This window comes from Polyodon spathula, chromosome 27 (assembly GCF_017654505.1).
Source record: "Polyodon spathula isolate WHYD16114869_AA chromosome 27, ASM1765450v1, whole genome shotgun sequence".
NCBI classification, from domain to species: Eukaryota; Metazoa; Chordata; class Actinopteri; order Acipenseriformes; family Polyodontidae; genus Polyodon; species Polyodon spathula.
The window spans coordinates 7,559,714-7,579,344 of record NC_054560.1 but is presented as its reverse complement, the minus strand read 5'-3'; the positions used below and the strand labels follow the sequence as shown (position 1 = coordinate 7,579,344).

Below are 19,631 nucleotides of genomic sequence, written 5' to 3'. Positions count from 1 at the left end.
CCTGCTCAAACTGAACGCTGGAGCAAAAAGCTGGAATAATTAAAGGGTGTCGTTTGACGTGCCTTCTGCAGCCGAAAAAAAAAACGATTCTGTGACTTTCTAGCAAATAAGAAAAATTGCGCTCTTAATTAAAAGGTCACAAGAGCTTCCCCTAGCGGTAGCTTTGATGTACTGCGGGAAGCAGTGCAATTACGTAGGTGACTGGTTGTCAACTTTGCCCAGTCACTTTTTTAAATCACTTTGTACATACTGTAACACTGAACTGCAGACTGTCCAAAAGCTCCAGGGTTTTCTCTGTGAGCGCTGTCCGATGTTCAGTGCAAATCTAAAATACATATTTATAAACAAAATATGGGCTGGTATAGTTGAAGCATTGACCAATCATCTTCTTAACCGAACACCGGACTAACGATTAACAATGTAGCACTGTCTCTTTATTACAGCGTATAGTCTGTGTCTGTGCCGCCTAATTCACATTTCCATCCCTGCATATCGTATAAGATGCATACAAGACAATGGGTTAAGCTTCTAAAACTATATGAAATTATCCACTGGAGATTGTATGTTTTTGAAATGTTTCCCTTGTAAAAGGCAGGTGATATGTCACCTCAAATGCTATTTCCTGGCTAAATCAATAAAGTAAATTAAGAAGCTGTGACGGTTTATATTTTCACGATCTGGTTTCACAAGGATTTTCTTATAAACCAGTAAAACAGGAAAGTGTTGCCTGATTGGCTAGGTCAGTGTCCAATCCCGGTCCTGGAGAGCCATTCCAGTCCAGGTTTAACAGGTAAAATGAGATCATGAACTGCTTCAGGGTCTGGATGGAGTTTTAATTGGTTCAATTAAACAATTTAGAACAGGGTTGGAACAAAGCCCAGGACTGGAAGGAACGGCTTTGGCTACCCCTGGACTAGGGACATGACTTGTATATTGTATATTGTATATTCTACTGTTGAACTGGTCTCCTTGGGGAGGGAATAACACAGACTGGTGCCATACAGTGTTTGCTCAGCAGCTGAATGTATAGCCTAGCTGGGGAGCGTAGGCAGTGAATCTGTCTGTCTGTCTCTCTGCTGGTCACATGAGAGTACACTTCTCCTCGGCCGCCTCTTTCATCTCAGTCAGCGTGGTCTGTGCTTTGGTCTTGATGGCGTCGAAGTCCATGTTCTGGATCTTTCCCAGCAGGCTGTCGTTGATCTCCTCCTCTTCCTCATCCTGCTCCACCATCTTGGCGAGGTCCTCGGGCAGATCCACGTCTCCACCCACTATCTGAATCTGAGCGTCGTCCTTCTCACTCTGAGGGAGAGAGAGAGAGAGAGACAGAGGGGGCAGGCGAGCACACAGATCTCTTATTCTCACAAACACATTTTCTTGGGTTTGGGGTTTTGTTTATTTCAATTGCCTTCACTTAGAAGAACTGTATAATTACCTGGGATTATGTACAGCCAATCAAAGAGTGGAGGTACGGGAGAGGACGCTGGGACTGATGGATCTACCACCGCTGCTTGCTAACCTAGTCCTAACTCATATCATTATATACCCTCTCACTACACCACTGTGTGAGCAAAACTCATTTTTTCCAGCTTACAGCTTGTTATACAGCCCTTCACTCTCTTTCCTCAGAACACTGCTGACCGTTTCTGTAATCCATCATCTATTTTCCTGACACAAGGCACAGCGGTTTCACATCCCCTTCAGCTATCTCGCATTCATTTAGATACGGTTGCCAGGCACTGCAAACACAGCATCGTCGTTGTTAGCATTCGTCTGCAATGGCTTGGGGGGTCCAGTGTTAAAGAAAGGGGCTTGTTACCAGGAGTTTCAAATCCCGGCTGGGCAGCGCGTACCTGTGGCAGTCGGTATTTGTCCCTCATGTGAACTCGCAGACTGGCTCTCTCAGCCTTTTTCTGGGCAAATTGCTTGTCTCTCTCGATCCTGTGGAGGAGGCAGGGCGGGAGTCAGTGTCACTGAAACAAACTTTAAAACGATCAGACTGTTATTTGTCTTTACAGTCCCCCCCCACGCGGAGAAAAAGGAGGTCAAAGCTCTTCCAAACGGGCACTTTTACCACTTTCAGACACGCCCTCGCCACACACGTGGCACCCGTCACAGCACCGTTTCTCAATTAAGTGAGCTTTATCATGCTTTTGCTGTGCTGTATTACACCTTGCTATGCTTTTACCCTGGGAAACGTTTATAAAAGTTAGTTTACCATGATTTTTTTAAATCTCTTTTATCGTGCCTCTCCTTTGATCAGCTATGCGTGCCTATGTTATCATGCATTTTTGCTGTGCTGTATTACACCTTGCTATGCTTGTACTATGAGAATCTTTTATAAAAGATGTCATTGGGCTGCATGATTGTAAAGCAAATGTTACGCCAACACATTTGACATGTTTTGAATACTTTCATGCCGGTGATTTTGCACGATCTCACGCGTAGTTATGCGATGTTTAGTGCCCTTTTTATGAAGGTTTTACGTTGTGCCAATAGTTCTGCTGTGCATACTGGTGCTTCTGGCTCATTACCTTTAATCCCTGGTGGCCTGGTGTCCCCCCCCGGACATGACACAGATCTGATTACAGTTCTTACACTGATTACCACTTTAAACCAAAAACACTGTGACAGGCTACAGCCATGCCAGTGACTCCCAGAGTAAGGGACCACTGCACAGCTGAGACAGAGCCAGGTTAGAAAAGACAAGGCACTACACTCATACACACATATGCAGTGCTCCCTTGTTAGTGTCAGTACATTCCTATTTCCTTGAATGACTTTAGTACGTTGTACCTTGTTGTTTTCTAGTAAAAGGGAATTCTTAGAAATTCCGCTGGGGAACTGTTTTAATCTCAGCCCATGCGTTGCTTGAACCAAGGAAGAGTCACACAGGCACGTGACCCATAGTTATAACATGGAACAGCTGCAAGCCACAGTCTCCTGTTAGTCATTTAATCACTGCTTAATTACAGTAAGCTGACTTTATCATTGCATTGCGTGATACATGATGCTTGTGTGTTCCTGCTGTGTTGACTGGGATGGCTTTGTAAGTGAGATGGTCTCATACATCTTTGTGGCACACACCCCAAGCAGAAAATGAGACATCACTCAGTGGCCTAGTGCAGGAGAGGTCAAGTTTTAAAATAAATAAAAAGTAACTCTCTTTTCTGATCAATCCCTTCACCCCCCTGCGATCGCAGCCCTCAGTCTTCTAATTGCAGTTCCTTTTGGCAACTGCACCGCAATCCTGCATCTTTCACACTGCACCCTTCTTCACATTGACGTTGACCCCACATGACTTCTGAGCTTGACATCAACCCTGCCAAGAAATGAACTGAAAGGGGGAAGAGCTTCATGATGAATGACACACAAACAAGTTTTAAAGAGCAGCTTCACCAGTGCCTCGATTATTGTGGCTGTCGATGCATCGGATAGAGCTTTGCAACCCTGGTTATCTGGGTTCAGTAAAGAGTGAAGATGGCAGCTCGTATAAGGAAGCCTGTCTGTCATGTTTCATTTACAGAGGCAGCTTCACTTACAGAGTGCAGTCCAGGACAGCTGCTCTCACCAGCCTCCCCCAATGTCTGAAGTAGCACCTGTAGCAGAAATCACGTTGCCCCATTAACTACCATAGCTGCTTTCACCAATTAACAAAAGCATGCCTTCGGATGAGACATAAAACCGAGGTCCTATTGGAAGTGACTCTGCAGCAGCAGTTGTTGATAATGCATAGTTTAACCCCTAGTCTCTAAGTTGCTTTGGATAAAAATGCCTGCTAAATGGCTAATTAATAATAATAATAATAATAATAATAATAATAATAATAATAATAATGGAAAAACATATTGAACAAGATCCATTTTTGAGTTTAGAGAGACACATTGCCAAAGTGTTAGTGAAATAATACAGTTAAAGACTATGCATTTACTGGCCCCCTCCCCCTCTAATGACATCTGTAGGCGAGCGGACAACATTTACTAAGCTCCAGAGCTATGAAACTATTAAGAAAGAACCAAGGTGACAAGCAGAACATTATTAATGATCTGGGAACATAAATAATCACGTCTAACTCAAAATCAGGCCCTATGTTATGAATTCATTTTTGTAGGATCTTTTAAAAATAGACTGTAGTTTTTATACATTGTGGGTCAGATTTCCAAAACTCTTCTTGTTAGTTGCTTATATTTACAGTTATTTTGACAGTAGTTTTGCATTTGGGAGAGGACACAGTTTTGGTAACCCTTTTACATGTTTACAACAAGTGGCTATAATTAACTCTCTATATTTCTAAAATATCCTCCTAAAAAAAGTCACCCTCAATTCCTGACAAACTGCCACTTGCAAACTGGCATCCAGACTCACTTTTCCTCCACCAGCTGCCTCTGGTACTCCTCAAACTCCTCGCGGGACATTCCTTTAGACTCAGGGGTCTCCTTCCCATCGCCTTCCTCCTTCTTCTCCTCCTCCGCCACTCCACCAGCCATGTTCTTCATCGGATTTCCGATCATCGCCTTGAGCAGGAACGACATGGCGGTGTGAGCTGGAGGGGTCTTTAACAGCAGAAAGCAACCAAAAAAAAAAAATGAAAACAAATTAAACGGGGCGTGTGCGACTCTGTGTTTTTAGAGAGGCACGCACGTTCGTGTTTACACCTTCGCTGTGGTGTGTTTCAAGGTTACTGGGTGCTGTCAGTGAGGCTTGAGAAAAAACAAGAGGCTAAAGAGCTTAACTCAAGCAGCCCTTCTTAGCTGGCTGCCTTCACCTTGGTCCAGGGAGCTAATAGGCCCTCACTTATTCCTTACTATCCAGGAGGCAACTCGGGGGAGTGGCATGTTTCAGACGAGAAACTGTAGCATCAAAAGCACCCTTTCAGAGCAATAGTATATGATACCTGCAATAGTCGTTCAGTTAGAGCGAGCAAGACTTAATGCAAAAGCATCCTAGTATTATGATGCAATGAAGGTGGGTGCACTGATGTTTGTGTGACTGGGCTTGGTACTGAAGGAACATACTGAGGTCTAGCAAGTATATTTCAGAGCTCAGTATTTGAAGGTTTTTCTTCGGTCATCATCATTGTTTACAGGTCAGGGGGAGTTAAAAAAAATAGCCAGCCTAATAGGTGTGAAAAGAGCAGCTTGCGTTCTAATTGTATGAGTCTGGATTATTTTGCGCTTCTCAGCTTGGTGTCAGATAAATGTCCCCTACATTAGACTCTCTGCCTGGCTGCCAGTAGCCAGTAGCCTAGGCTCAGTTGGCACAGACCCAAAGCAGCCTTTGTATTAATGATGAGTCAATGCTAAGAACCTTACTGGCGCACAACAAGGTCATAGTCTCGGGGAATAAGATCACCAGTCCTCAGATTTCATTACTGCTGCTGTGTGTACCTAACTCACAACAATTACCTACTGTGTAAACATCTTGGTATCCCTGAATAGACATCCATGCACTCTTCAAATAAACCTCCAGGAATGATGACTCGCAAGTGGGTGAAGCATTGATTGCCCGTTCAACAGTTGGCTTCCTGTATTGCAGCAATGGTTAAATGATGAACAGGAGACACAGCAGTTGGTGTGGCTTGCAACCTTTCCCATAAAGCAATTCTGTTCCTGCGAGTCACGTGATTGTGTGGCTCTCCCCTGGTTCAGGCAAAACAGGGGGCGACATTAAAACAGTTCCTCCGTGGATTCCCTGAATATAGACAGTCACGCAGGGCGTTTGTTCATCACCCTCTCGCTGTGTTATTGATCTCAATGGTTTAGGAGATTTTCACACAGAGCTTCAGGGTTAGTATAGACATATGGGTCAGAGTTAAGAAGAAAATATTTTCTTAGAACTGCGACACCATCATGCGCTGCACGGGATCTTGTCACCCTGCTTTAAATTGTGTTAATTAGTTTCCTAACATCTGTATTTCATTTATGTCCATCTATCTATAACCCAGGTGTGGATCTTCATACTAAATGAGCATCTGCTTGATTCAGAAGTAATCCACGTTTCATTTTTCGGCAATGGAACTTAATGTACACGTGATGTGAAATGCTGTGTGTACCAGCCCTATCTTTAAAATATTGATCACATCTCACAGGAACGAAAATAAGACTCCTATTGCACAGCTGTTTTACCTGTTCCAGCTGGATCAGCCACAGCGTGTATAAGGAACAAGCTCAGGTAGGTCTTGTTAAACTCCTGGTACCAGGAATGGATCACACTGCTGTGCAACGGAAGTCTCCACACCATCCCTGTCTCGAGCACTAATGCTCACATTGCGACGCTCACATTAATGGATGCAAAGAAGGAAAAATGGCTTTAAAAGAGCAGAAACTGTACAAATAGGGAGAGCTGCAACTGACCAGTTCATTTCCACAAATACTGTAGATCCAAAGAAGCTGTAACAATTGCCACTTTAAATATTTCAATTTTTTGATCGTCATTTGTCGGCAAAATCCCTACACACCCTCGCCCTTTCTTTCTTTGTCTGGGTGTATTTTCCATGTGTATAATATCAATGCCGGCTTTCATTTCCTACCCCCGCTCCATGTGTGCTGGGATTAGAGTGGAAACTCAATCACAGTGGGGATCTGGAATGGAGACAGCCCAGATTACAGTGTAAACCAACCCCCCCGGTGTATTACTAATCTCAGGTCCCGGTCAGTGCACAGGCTTATTCCACCCTCACTGCAGTAATATCCACAGGGTTAGGTGACTGCTGTTGTAAGCTATATGTAAGCAATTTCAAATATTTGTTCTTAGCGTCCTACTACAGGACAGTAATCCTTTCAAGAGGGAGAGAAAGGAAAAAAAAAATCTCTGTACTGCAGGATTATTTAATCATTGGAATGGGGTCAGATTGCAATGGTGATTTTTTTCTTTTTTTTTGTAATTATACTTTGTCTTTTTTAGTACAGAGAAAATAACAACTGTGCAGAAAAAATGAAATAATAAATGAATGCTATACAGAACAAGGTCACTTTAGGGGTTGATAATAACTGGATCAGCTAGCTAGACAAAGGCATCAAGATGAAGGTGGCGTTGCCTAACGGTTCAAGCCGAGGAACTGGGAGGCAACGTGGCCCTGTGGTTAGAGCCAAGGTAATGTGGTCCTTGTGAGGTCCCTTATAAAAGTTCCCCCATCGTAAAGGCATAGAAAGTGGGGAAAAAAAAACATGGAAAAGCACAGGGAAGCATTATAAAGAATAGCAAGTTATGGTAGAGCGTATTAATAAACAAGGCAAACCAGGGTGAACTATGCTAAACGCATACTATGGGAAAACTGCAAAAACACCGTGGTCGACATTTGTAAGGCGTAGGTCCGATAACCTGAAACAGACCCGCTATAGTCACTCTAGCATCGATTAATTTGCCTTTTACAATCCCCCATCCCCTTGAGACTCCTACTGCATAGCAGTTTCACTCATTCCAGGTTTTACTACCAGCTTGATTAGCCACAGTGTACAGGTAACAAGCTCAGGTGTGTCTTTTTAAACTCATAGTAAAGCCAGGAATGGGTCAACCAGCTATACAATGGGGTCTTATGTCCATCCCTGCTGGACCTTGATACCATTAATCCTGTCCCTCTAAACCACACTACCTCCCAGTTGTCTTCCTTTTTCTTCCCAGTCCCTCAGTGATGCCGCCTCCCTTTATGACTAAAGCAACATCTGATACCCTGCTGTCTACAGTTTCATTAATCTACAGCGATACTTTTCCATCTGTCATATCCATGAATTGCTCAAATAATAATAATGTCCACAAACGGCAAAGTCCCAATTTGTATGTCATCTCCTTAATTTCTTTCTTAGATCAGCAATAACATTCCAGATTTTACACATTAAGCCTCTAGTCCCTGGCCATATTGCAGGGCAATGATTTGAGCGGAAGATGTGTGATCTCAGCTCTAATCCACGATCAGCTGTGTCTTACATGGTTCCCAGGCGGGCGTTCGGACGGGAATTGATTTTTCAAACTCGTTTCGTCCTAGATGCAGCCTTCTCAGCAACCCTTCAAGCAGTCAGCCCTGCCCCCTCCGTGGACGATTCAATCAACACTTCCCAGCAATGTTTTATCAATACAACACACGTGTATTTTGATATAGCGCCCTTCACGCCATGGTATCCCAGAACGATGTCCAAAGTTGAAAGCAAAACAAGAGCGCTCACATGTGCAATACACTCCAGCTACAACCAATTCCAGAAAAGCAGGTTTTCAATTTTTGATGGCAGAGAGTCAACCAAAATAGAATAGACAAGCCTGGAAACCAGCCCTTGTGAAATATCTGGGCATATATTTTCAATACTCCAGTATATGGTTTCACACTGAGAGAAAGGTCAGCTTTGGCTTATATGTATTGTGTTGTGCATTAGAAACCGCACTTGCATTTAAAACAACAAAGTTTATTTTTGCCTGTCACCAAGTTATGTACAGAAACTTTAATTTTAACATTGACTAATGTTGACTACTGTAATTTATATATATATATATATATATATATATAGATATAGAGAGAGAGAGAGAGAGAGAGAGAGAGAGAGAGAGGAGAGAGAGAGAGAGAGAGAGAGAGAGAGAGAGAGAGAGAGAGAGAGAGAGAGAGAGAGAGACAGACAGACACACACTGTATAATACATGCTCCGGGTTATCCATGCAGTGCATTCCATCCTCAATAACAGAAGTTCACAGTGTTTGAAAAGTTTATACATTCTTAAGTGTTCCACTCTCTCCCAGCCCGGTAAGAAGCCTTTTGAGTTTTCAGATCTACACACAAAGACACTCCCATCCTGCGCTGCAACCAGAAGATCACACCGACTCGCTGAGCTCCTGCCCTAAACCAAAGAGCACACAGCCTTGCGGGAGGAGGAAAGGCAGTTCTAGTTAGCCCTGTGCCTCTGTGATGCATCTAAGCTCAGGGGTGACCAATGAAGAACGTGGGGAAGCCCTTGAGAGCTGACCAGTGCTTTCACATCCATCTCTTACCTCTTTTTAGCTTCATTCCCATCATAACCCACGCTGCTAGCAATCTCTCGGTTCTTAACTTTTTCACATTTTAATTCAGGGTATAATCCACACCTAGATAATACAACTGGATTCAAGGTGCTATAGCTGCAGTTCACATGGTCTAATTGTAGTTTGAACTACAGCACATGCACGAAGCAGCAGTAGCTTTTCATCCATAGCGCTGCATATTCCATAGTAAAAAAAATATATACATATATAGTAATTAAATATAGGTGTAGAAAGACAGGCCAGGTGAGAGAATTTGAATACGGAGTTTAATTTCAACACACACCCACCTGCCTTAACATTAGGGTTAGGGACCTAGAAGAATTGCATTTAGGGCAATTCATTTCATCATTTCATATTGTTGAAAAAAAAAAAAAAAAATTACTACCTTTTACAGTGCCAGCAGCAATCTCGCTCGCCGTCAAAATGTTCACTGATTGGTGGCCGTTATGAAAACGGAGCACACAGGGTAAGCTGATAGCGGTGTGGTAGAGTGGTCTCGAGAGCAAGCAACGGCTCTCGGAGAACGTTTCACGTGTTCGAAAGAATCTAGTACAGTGTCACACTGGCCTGTCTTTCTGCTCCAGGTGAACAGTTTGGTCCGTCTGTCTGCGCCTTTGCCAGATTTTCAACAAAGTAAAAAGGGGGACCAATGCTAATATTGCGAGTGCTAATAAAAGAGGCAATAAAATGGATTTGAAAAGTGATTAGCGCTTCCTGAAATGGGAGTCTGGTGCTAGGCTGCATGGGAGAAGCCTCTCTGTTGGTGGAGCGATGGGGGTGTGTGCCCTGGCTGGATCAGCTGCCTGGCGTGGGCTCCCAGCTTCGGTGCTCCTTCTCCAGCTTCTCTCTCAGCTTGCGGAAAGACGGCCGCTTCCCGGGATCGTTCTCCCAGCAGCTCCGCATCAGGGCGTACACGGCAGGGGGGCAGTCCTCTGGAGCCTCCATGCGATAGCCCTTCTCCACCTTCTCCTTCACCTCCTTGAGGGTCTGGGGAGTGGGGAGAGACAGCTAGGGGTTAGGGTTAGTCTTTTACAGGGGTTTAAACATACAGGGAGAGACTTTATACTGATGGTAAAACTGGTCATATCTTAAAAGATTTCAGCACAAAGTTATATTACTAATATCATAAAGAAGTAGCAAAACTATTACAGCTGTCCCTCAGCACCCCCTATTGTAAGATCACAACACACCTCGCCCGCAGTCATCTGAGGTGATTACACACCGTGGCTCGGCACGAAGAACCCAGGGAGGACGTGTACCTGGCACGTCCCATCCCACGCTCAGAGACGTTGTGAGGCTGTCATAGGGCCGGTCTTTGAAGGATAAGAGCTTAACGAAAGTCTAAGCCAGGAACATGTCCTTTAGGCTTAGCAAGCTCGGCGAATTTCCACTTATTTCCAAGGGTTGCTATTTTTGTATTGTGTCATTATTTGGTGATGCTACAGTTTAACTGGTTTTAAAAACATAATAAATGACTCTATAAGTGTGATAAGAAGCATTCTATAAGCAAGCTCAGCGATAGCAACCGATTCAAACACTGGTACTGTAACGTTGTAATCAGTAAACCAGTGCCATTTAGAGAAAGATTCAGAAACCAGGGATGGGAATAAGACTCCGATTGCACAGCAGTTTCACCCATTCCAGGTTTTACTACCAGCTTTTACAACAGCGTATTAGCTAACAAGCTCAGGTGTGTCTTGCTGAACTCATAGTAAAACCAGGAGTGGATCAAACGGCTGTGAAATGGGAGTCTCATTTCCATCCCTGGGGAACGCTGTTCTAGTTTATTAACCCTCTCTATTGAGTGAGTCGGTACCCTAGGATCCAGACTCACCATCTTGGGGTACGGCTGCCTGCCGTATGAGAAGGTCTCCCAGAGCAGGACTCCATAGCTCCAGACGTCCGAGCGAGTCGAGAACTTTTGCTGGGGGAAGAAGAAACAGTCAGAGAAGTGCAGTGTGGGGTGGATCACTGGCAGGGACTGAGCGTGATGGAAATTGAATGATCTTAATAGCGACTGACTAGAACACCCCCAGTATTTAACTCTATATAAAATCACACTAGTTTTCCTCACATGAGTGATGTATTGTTGTGGCTCTTATTAACAACCTATAAAAAACAGTGGGTTTATAAACTTTACCGTCTAGCAGACAAGCTGTCCGGCAGCTAAAAAAGAGAGCTTGGCATTTATAGGGTTAAGGCTGTAAAGTGATCTCTCTTTGCCTAGAGATTGGGTTACTAATGTCCCCAGTGCTGTCTGCTTCTACTGTAATTGCCTCTCTGACTGTATTGGGCACAGCAAGGGGTCCCAAACCCAGCAGCCGCTCTCCTCTACAATTAGCAAGCCAGCCCCTCCCAGTGAAAAGTGGGGCGCAGCGAGCGGCCCACTCCCCAGTCTGTCCCCTTTGTGTCCCGAAGGCTGTAATTAGCCCAGGAATCCCGGATTATCAGGAGCCAGGTACAGGACTAGCCTGGCTAGACAGCCAGGAGAGTAACTAGAGATGATAATGGGGCAGAACAGACAGGGCGTGACACATCAAACAGAAAACACACAACTCTGAACAATCCCCAGAGCCTAGAATCAGTCTCCAAAAATATATATATATATATATATATATATATATATAATATATATATATATATATATATATATATATACACACACAGAGGATACAGATCAATCAGTCCTCAGCATTCCGGTGCTGTCTGTTATAAAAGCCAGTTAAAATCACCTGGGGCAAGAGATTTTTTTTATGCCCCTGTCTGTGGAATTCAAGCCACACTGATAATGCATCGGTTTGACGGGTGCAATATTAAATTGTACTGTATTGTACTGCAATGAAAGCACCCCCCCCCCCCCTCTCTCTCTCACTCTCTCACCCTCTCTCTCTCTCTCTCTCTCACCTCTTTCTTCAGCGCCTCGGGGGCCGTCCACTTGACCGGCAGTTTGGCATTGTCCATGGATTTGGGGTCCACCTTGGCCAGGCCGAAGTCGCTGACCTTGGCCGCGTTGTCGCTGGACACCAGGATGTTGCGTGCGGCCAGGTCGCGATGGACGAACTTCCTGGACTCCAGATACTCCATCCCTTCACACACATCACTACCAGCGTCACAGGAGAGAGAGAGAGAGAGAGAGGGGGAGAGGAATAGAGAGAGAGCGACCATGACACTGTAATAAGCCATTCAGCACTTCAGAATCCTCAGTAACTATAACTCAAGCAGAAAATCAGCAAGTGCCTTTGTCAACATATACATGTTTATTTCAAGCAAGTGTTGGATCAGACTGGGCTCCCTGTTAGTGTGCATGGATCGGACTGGGCTCTCTGTTAGTGTGCATGGATCGGACTGGGCTCTCTGTTAGTGTGCATGGATCGGACTGGGCTCTCTGTTAGTGTGCATGGATCGGACTGGGCTCTCTGTTAGTGTGCATGGATCGGACTGGGCTCTCTGTTAGTGTGCATGGATCGGACTGGGCTCTCTGTTAGTGTGCATGGATCGGACTGGGCTCCCTGTTAGTGTGTATGGATCGGACTGGGCTCCCTGTTAGTGTGCATGGATCGGACTGGGCTCCCTGTTAGTGTGCATGGATCGGACTGGGCTCTCTGTTAGTGTGCATAGATCGGACTGGGCTCTCTGTTAGTGTTCATGGATCGGACTGGGCTCCCTGTTAGTGTGCATGGATCGGACTGGGCTCCCTGTTAGTGTGCATGGATCGGACTGGGCTCTCTGTTAGTGTGCATGGATCGGACTGGGCTCCCTGTTAGTGTGCATGGATCGGACTGGGCTCTCTGTGCATGCTGAATCGGGTGAGACTTACAGTGCGAAGCGGAGCAGCTGGCGAGCGTTGATGAGCGAGCGCCCCCGAGACCGCAGGAAGTTCACCAGGTTCCCCTGAAATAACAGATGCATGGTTTAGGACCGAGCGATGTGTAACCCTCCTCGCGCAGGAAGAGCGATGGACCCACCTTGGCCATGAACTCCGTGACGATGTGCAGCCCGTTGTGCAGGATCACCCCGAGCAAGCGCACCAGGTTAGGGTGCTGCAGCTTCCTGACAGAGACGGAGATATTCACAAGATGCATTTCTACATTGTGGTGTACACAGCTACGGACAAAGGCTTTGCATCACCCTACTGTGGCTGAAACAATATTTGACACGCCATGAAACTGGTACTGTCAAGAGAACAGAGTGCAAACAAAGTTCAGCTTCACACACACTTAGGCAAGACATATAAGACAGAGTGCGAGTGAGAAAGCCAGCTGAACCCTCTCCTGACAACAGACCACCACTGTGCCCGTAACGGAGCACTCTGATGTCTGTTATAACTAGATGCACAGTATAGAACACAGTGGTCCACAGACAGGCAGACCCCGCTTACGTCATGACCGCAGTTTCCTCCAGAAAGGCCTGGGCAGTGACATCACACTTGATGTTCTTCACAGCCACCTTCTGACCCATGTACTCCCCTTTAAAAACAGCTGGGGGCGACAGAGAGCACAGAATCCATCAACATACCTGCCTGACCAGCTGTTGCTGTAATCAGCCAGAATTCAACAGTAGATGTAAATTATTTGTGGCCGCCGGGCCATACAAAGGTATTTCCTGAAACTTTGTCCACTTCACATTGTTCCTTCTAGATTTTATTTTATGAATGACAGCCAATGAGATCAGAGATCTTTAAAGCTGATGTAGACATAAATTGTATTGCTTCCTTAAAATGTATTCTGATGGCGTCACCTAGTGGTGAAGAGAAGAATAGCGTCTGTGTAGGCAAACCTTGCTTGATTTGCAAGGAATGTTTTAGTAAAAGTTTACACGCATTCACACGACTTTGCATCAACTCCCATATATATGAGGCATAGAAATGTGATATTGTGAACTCTAACAGGGCATGGATCCCCCCTCCCCCTAACACACACAACACTGACCTCCAAACTCTCCCTCTCCGATACTCTCTCCCAGGGTCAGTTTCTTCATGTCCAGTAGCCACCCCGCTGCAGAGAGTTTGGGACAAACCATCATCAGCAGGTTCTTTTGCAAACAGAGAGCTTTCCGAAATGTTTCAGTGCGCTACGGGATTGAAAAGCCCACCTTTGGAAAGCTCCTCCGCGGCTGACTTGGTGCCCTCTTTCTGTTTGGGTTTCTGCAGGGTGGTGGCGATCGCTCCTTTCTCCTTCATGTAAGACTGAAACAAACACAGCCCAGTGAACACACAGCACAGTGAACACGCAGCCCAGTGAACACGCAGCCCAGGCTGATTGTGGGGAAACATATCAACGCTGCACAGGACTTTAGTATGCGGCGCAACGTGAAAATGCTTCCCCACCTCACACTGGAACAGTAAGCATGGCAAATTACGATCACAGCAGAAACAGAGCACCATACAGAACATATTAGAAATTGGAGATGCTATGAAGTCTTTAAGCTCAAGGTGGCGGTATAACCAGTAGCACAGATGACAGTGAAATCACTTTGTTCATTTCATTGCATGTGCAGATGCAGAGCAAGGCTTTGTAAAGACCTAAAAAAAAGACTATAATTTAACAGAAGTCATTTCTATCTGAACTTTGGTTTTTTGACAAATTGTTGACTAAACGCACTTCAATGCTGACGATGAAGGTCTTACAGCAGTACCATTCTAAAAATATCTTTCAGTTTCATCCGAGTGAGAAACGTGGGCTTGTTTTTGCAACTCAGGAAGCTCTCATATGAAACGTGATTCACAGTACAATAACCTCAGGTGCGAACGCAACAGGGAGCTGCTGCCAAGAGTGACCGAGCCTGTGCAAATAACTTCCCCATTGCAAAATACTGTTAGATGGCGACGAGCTTTTAAAATAGAGGTAACAAAGCTGGCCTGTACCCCATGGGTTACGTCATGCACACATTCAAACACCCCAAAACCTTACAGATAATCACTGCACAATGAAGTGAAAATGAGGAGGCAGGCAGGCCAGCATTGGAGCAAACTGGGAATGAATATCAGCATTTTTTGGCTTGTTAAAAATATGTAGAAATGAAACAATAAGAGAATGGGTTATATATATTTTTAGTTATTGCCCCAAAACTACATTCCACTGATCTTTTACAATTACCACTTTCCAAGGATTTTAATAACTGACAATAAAACCACATGGAAGACGCCAAGAAAGAATTCTTGATAAGTTTTAGTTCGCATTACAAAGGATACAGAGTTGGGACGTGGCCTTGAGTTAAAGTAGACTTTGTTATCTCAAAGAAAGCGAGAAGTTTCCATTCTGCTGTGGTCACTTACACCTGTTATGCTATTGCTGCTTCTGCTTTTGTAGTTTCTAATCATTCGATCGCTGGTTTCACACTTTCTGCAATGGGCTTTCTCTGAAACACCTGACAGAACAGAGACGGAAACAAGACTCCTGTTGCATAGCAGTTTCACCCATGTCAGCTTTTAATGCACGCTTCATAAGGCACAGTCCATAGGTAACAATCTCAGGCTTATCTGATTAAACTCCCAATAAAACTAGAATTGGATGAAACTGCCAAGCAATGGGAGTCTTATTTCCATCCCTGCAACGCTTCTTTGACTCACTTTAAACTACAGCTTTCACATTAAGTCACTTTCCCTGCTGGAACAGATTTAAGGCCAGTTTGCTAGAAGCCTGTTGAATGTAAGGCCATGGCTGCAGTGGTACCTGGATCATGTCAATGAGGTTGTAGAAGTACTGCACGTGGTCAATGGTCAGCTTGCTGTCCTTGTAGATGACCCGGTAGTGGATGACCTCTCTCTGGAAGCTCACACAAAGCACGTAGTCTCCGGGGTGACGAATCGACTCGCGCACCAGAAACAGCCCGTCCTCTGGAGGGGCGAGCTTGAGGACCGCCTCCGGACCAGAGATCTTCCCGTGGAACCACCTGGGTGTAATAGGGGAGGGGGAGAGGAGAGGGAGGAGGAGGTGAGGAGAGGGGGAAGGGAGTGGGGAGAGGAGGGAGAGTGTGAGGGGAGGGAGAGTGAGGAGAGGGGAGGGAGAGTTCCCCTCCCCTCATGAGGAGGGGAGGGGGAGGGAGAGTCTCCCTCCCTCTCCCTCTCACACTCCTCTCCCTATTACACTCCTCGCCCCCCCTCCCCCCAACCCCTCTCCCTATCACACTCTCCTCATAGAGGAGGCTCCCTACTGAGGAGAGGGAGAGATCTCAGGAGGAGGAGGGGGGGATGAGGAAGAGGGGGAGGATCCCCTCCCTCTCATGAGGGGACTTCCTCCCCCCCCCCCCAAACCCTTCTCCCCCTCCCTCTCACACTTGAGGTCCCCCCTCCCCACCCTTCTCCCCTCCCTCTCAGGTGATACTCCCCCCCCTCACCCCCCACTCCCTAGGGAGGGACACTCCTCTTCCCCTCCCTCTCACACTCCTCTCCCCCCCCCCCACACCCCTCTCCCCTCCCTCTAACACTCCTCTTTGGAATAGTGTGACACTCCTCTCCCCTCCCTCTCACACTCCTCTCCCATCCTCTACCCACCACTCCGCTCCCCCTCCCTCTCACACTCCTCTCCCCCTCCTCCCCCCCCCCCCACCCTCGGATAGTGTGAGGAGAGGGGAGGGAGAGTGTGAGGAGAGGGGAGGGAGAGTATGAGGAGAGTGTTAGGAGAGAGGAAGGGGTGAGACAAAGGGGAAGGAGTGTTTTTGAAAGAGGTAAAACTCCTGTCAAATATTACAATTAGAACCGAACTAAGCAATATAATCCAAGTTCTGTTATGCACTCCCAAAGTGTTTGTTTCAAATTTAAAAACTACGAGAATGGAAGACAGGAGGCAACGCTATGAAAACACAGTGTTAAACATTTACCACACTAATAAAATAAAAATATGCATTGAAAATCTACAGTTCAGTTTAGTGAAATGTATTTCATATTCAACATTTATAAGTATTATTAAACCCCATATTGAAACTAATGCCGTAGTTTTCCCACAAGCCGCTCCAGTGAACTTGTATGATTTGTGAGTCTGCGCTACACTCACGGCATGAGACTGAGGCTGGGGTCCACTCTGATTGCCTCCCTCTCTCGCAGGCAGCTTGCAGACACAGTGCCCTTCTCCTCTGTCTTGTTGTGCTGGGCCAGGTAAACCCCTTTGCCCTGAGAGAAAAAACAACATTAGCACTGAACACACAGCCTGCTGCATCACACCAGACAGGCCACAGGACACACCCAGCCTTAACCAACACTGTCTTCAGTTTCAGAGCTGCGCAAAGCGATTACTCCGGTGTTTGGATCTAGGCGAGGGCCGCTGGTGTTGATCGGGATAATTCACCACCACAAGTGAACCAATCGAAGCCACAGCTGCTTGGGTTTGTAAGGATCGCTGTTCTCCAGAGTCTCAGAAAAGCAGCGATCAGCACATATCAAAACAATTGTTTCTTGTTTCACTTGAAATGGCGAATCAGCCCAATCGACACCAATCACGCACACCTGATTATCGGCACCTGATTTCAGTGGAGAGCTCACTCAGTACAAACGGTTTGTGCAGCACAATTAACACGACAATACAATGCACATTTATATAACATACAGCAGACCCCCAAACTGATGTGACACAGCCATCGGAAATGTCTTTGTGTCAGACAGTTTGTATTACACAGTTTGCATCACATGGAAATGGTTACATTAGGATTAGCAATACAGTTCAATTCTCATTTAATTATTATAAGACATGCAGAATTGGGTGCTGTATTTCTTTTTCTAGTAGGGTGGATATTATATACATCATACCTTACATTACAAAAAAACCTTTATAACACAATGCATTATCTTAATAGAGTGCTAATTATCTATAGTAGTATTTTAGTTTTTCAGTTCCTGAAGTTTGTTCGAATTTGAAAAAAAGGCATTTGGTTTTCTTACTCTGTGGTCGGAAGAAATGTAGTGTCTTGAGACCTTCAAAGGAGGGGTAAGCAGCCAGGTTCTGCCCCCAGGCTTCATGTTTAAAAGCCCTGGCGCAGGGGGACAGTGTCCCAGTCAGGATAAAGACACAGTCTGCAGAGCAGCAGGGCAGGGTACTTACCAGTCCAGCTTCCACAATGGTCAGGATGTCTCCCTTGTGGTAGCTCAGCTCCCCTGCCTTAGGCTTGGCGTGGTCACACTTGGCAATGCACTGAGTGCCTGTTAACCAGGTTTTCTAAAAGGGGTGGGGAGAAAAGAGAAAGAAAGAAAGAAAAATGCAACAGTTAATCGATTAAATAGATTATTTATTCCCATGGTCTTTATTTTGCATGCTAAACTCTGATCGATTGATAAATCCTCCTGTGTCAAGCCTCACACCTTGTGTGTGTGTGTGTATATATATTGTGAGCAGGGAGAGGGTTAATTCCTCCTTGCTTAGAAAAAAAAAAACACATGCAAATGCACACTTAATTGTTTTGTTAATTAATTACCCCTGCAGCTGGTCAGCACTGTAAATTAGAGCCAGGTGCAGGGTATTTAAGAAAGGCTGCCAGCCTGTTCAGGGCTACTGTGGAGAAAGAAGGTGGAAGGTGTGTGCCCTGTTTGGGAGCAGTCATACCTGTGAGTACTTTGTGTTAAATTGTGGTTTTGTCCACCGGTAAACAGCTTAGCTGTCTGGTGTGTCAGTTAAGGGTGATCCTGACTGTTTAGTTAATGCTCCGAGGAAGCTAGGTGTTTTTGTTTACTTCGCTTTGTTTATTTTGTTATTCTCTCAATGCATATTATATCACAAGTATACCATATGTGTGTTTTGCTTCTTTCCTTGGGATAACAAAGCCACCTCAATGCATTATTGAACAATTATTACCTGTCAAATATTTAATCAGAAGTCTGGTTGCTGACTGAACTTTTTAAACAGATGGAGGGGAACAGTGGGCACTGTTACACAAACCACAAGAAAAACATGTTTTTAGCAGACTTGTGATCTTGCAATGGTTTTTAATCTCTACAAGGCAGAGACCGCCCAGCCCATCAGTGCCTGTCTGGTTCCTGGTAGCTCACTCACCTCAGAACTGTCAAACTGGGTCAAATTTATTTCACAAACCCACTTGCCCACTTATTTCCTGTTTTAAATGCATTTTGAAGAGGAAGTAGCCTGTAAAATATTTCAATGCTGATATTTGTAGCATTCTACACTTTACTGATTGCACACCATGAACATTGTGAAAGCACTTCCTCTGAATTTGAGGGAGGGAATCATACTTACAGATGACATCTCGTTGATTCTGTTTCTGGACTAGTTCATGAAGCCTGTAGAGAAGACCACCTGTGAAATGGAGAGGGGTACTGTCAGCAAGGTAAAGTAGATCTGGAGGAAACAACATGCTACAGGACAGCCACATGCCAATAAGCTTGACTATTGCAGAATTCAATAAACAGGCACTGATCCTGTGTATTTTAGTATGCAAGTGAAGATGGTTATAGTCTGTAGCTGTTAAACGGTTTGTTAAACCATGTGCAAAAATCTGACAAGCTATGGGAGACTATTAAAACCTATTTCACTGCTGTGCATTTGCCACTAGCTACAATCTAATTAAACTTTTGTTTACTGAACAGAAGGCTCAGGGCTTGGTGGCGCAGTGGGGTTATGAACTGGGTGGTCAGCAGGAGACCTGGGCTCCATTAGAATGACAATGACACAGGGACAAAACAGAAATAAGGA

At 45.2% G+C, this 19,631-nt stretch overlaps 2 protein-coding genes across 2 annotated transcripts; both read right to left on the bottom strand.

Annotated features, from left to right (window-relative positions):
- Window positions 1-365: 365 nt before the first annotated feature.
- cplx4c (complexin 4c) lies at window positions 366-4,651 on the bottom strand. Its single transcript, XM_041231164.1, has 3 exons — window positions 4,363-4,651; window positions 1,851-1,938; window positions 366-1,299 (listed from the first exon to the last, which is right to left on the bottom strand). The coding sequence occupies exons 1-3, from the start codon at window positions 4,527-4,529 to the stop codon at window positions 1,081-1,083; spliced, it is 474 nt and encodes a 157-aa protein (XP_041087098.1). The 5' UTR covers window positions 4,530-4,651; the 3' UTR covers window positions 366-1,080.
- A 3,898-nt stretch (window positions 4,652-8,549) lies between these two features.
- LOC121301133 (megakaryocyte-associated tyrosine-protein kinase-like) lies at window positions 8,550-19,247 on the bottom strand. The gene is made up of 12 exons (XM_041230257.1): window positions 19,176-19,247; window positions 18,030-18,143; window positions 16,989-17,104; window positions 15,669-15,888; window positions 14,089-14,182; window positions 13,926-13,991; window positions 13,376-13,475; window positions 12,963-13,047; window positions 12,815-12,888; window positions 11,902-12,097; window positions 10,832-10,921; window positions 8,550-9,984 (listed from the first exon to the last, which is right to left on the bottom strand). The coding sequence occupies exons 1-12, from the start codon at window positions 19,182-19,184 to the stop codon at window positions 9,793-9,795; spliced, it is 1,356 nt and encodes a 451-aa protein (XP_041086191.1). The 5' UTR covers window positions 19,185-19,247; the 3' UTR covers window positions 8,550-9,792.
- Between the last annotated feature and the right edge of the window lie 384 nt (window positions 19,248-19,631).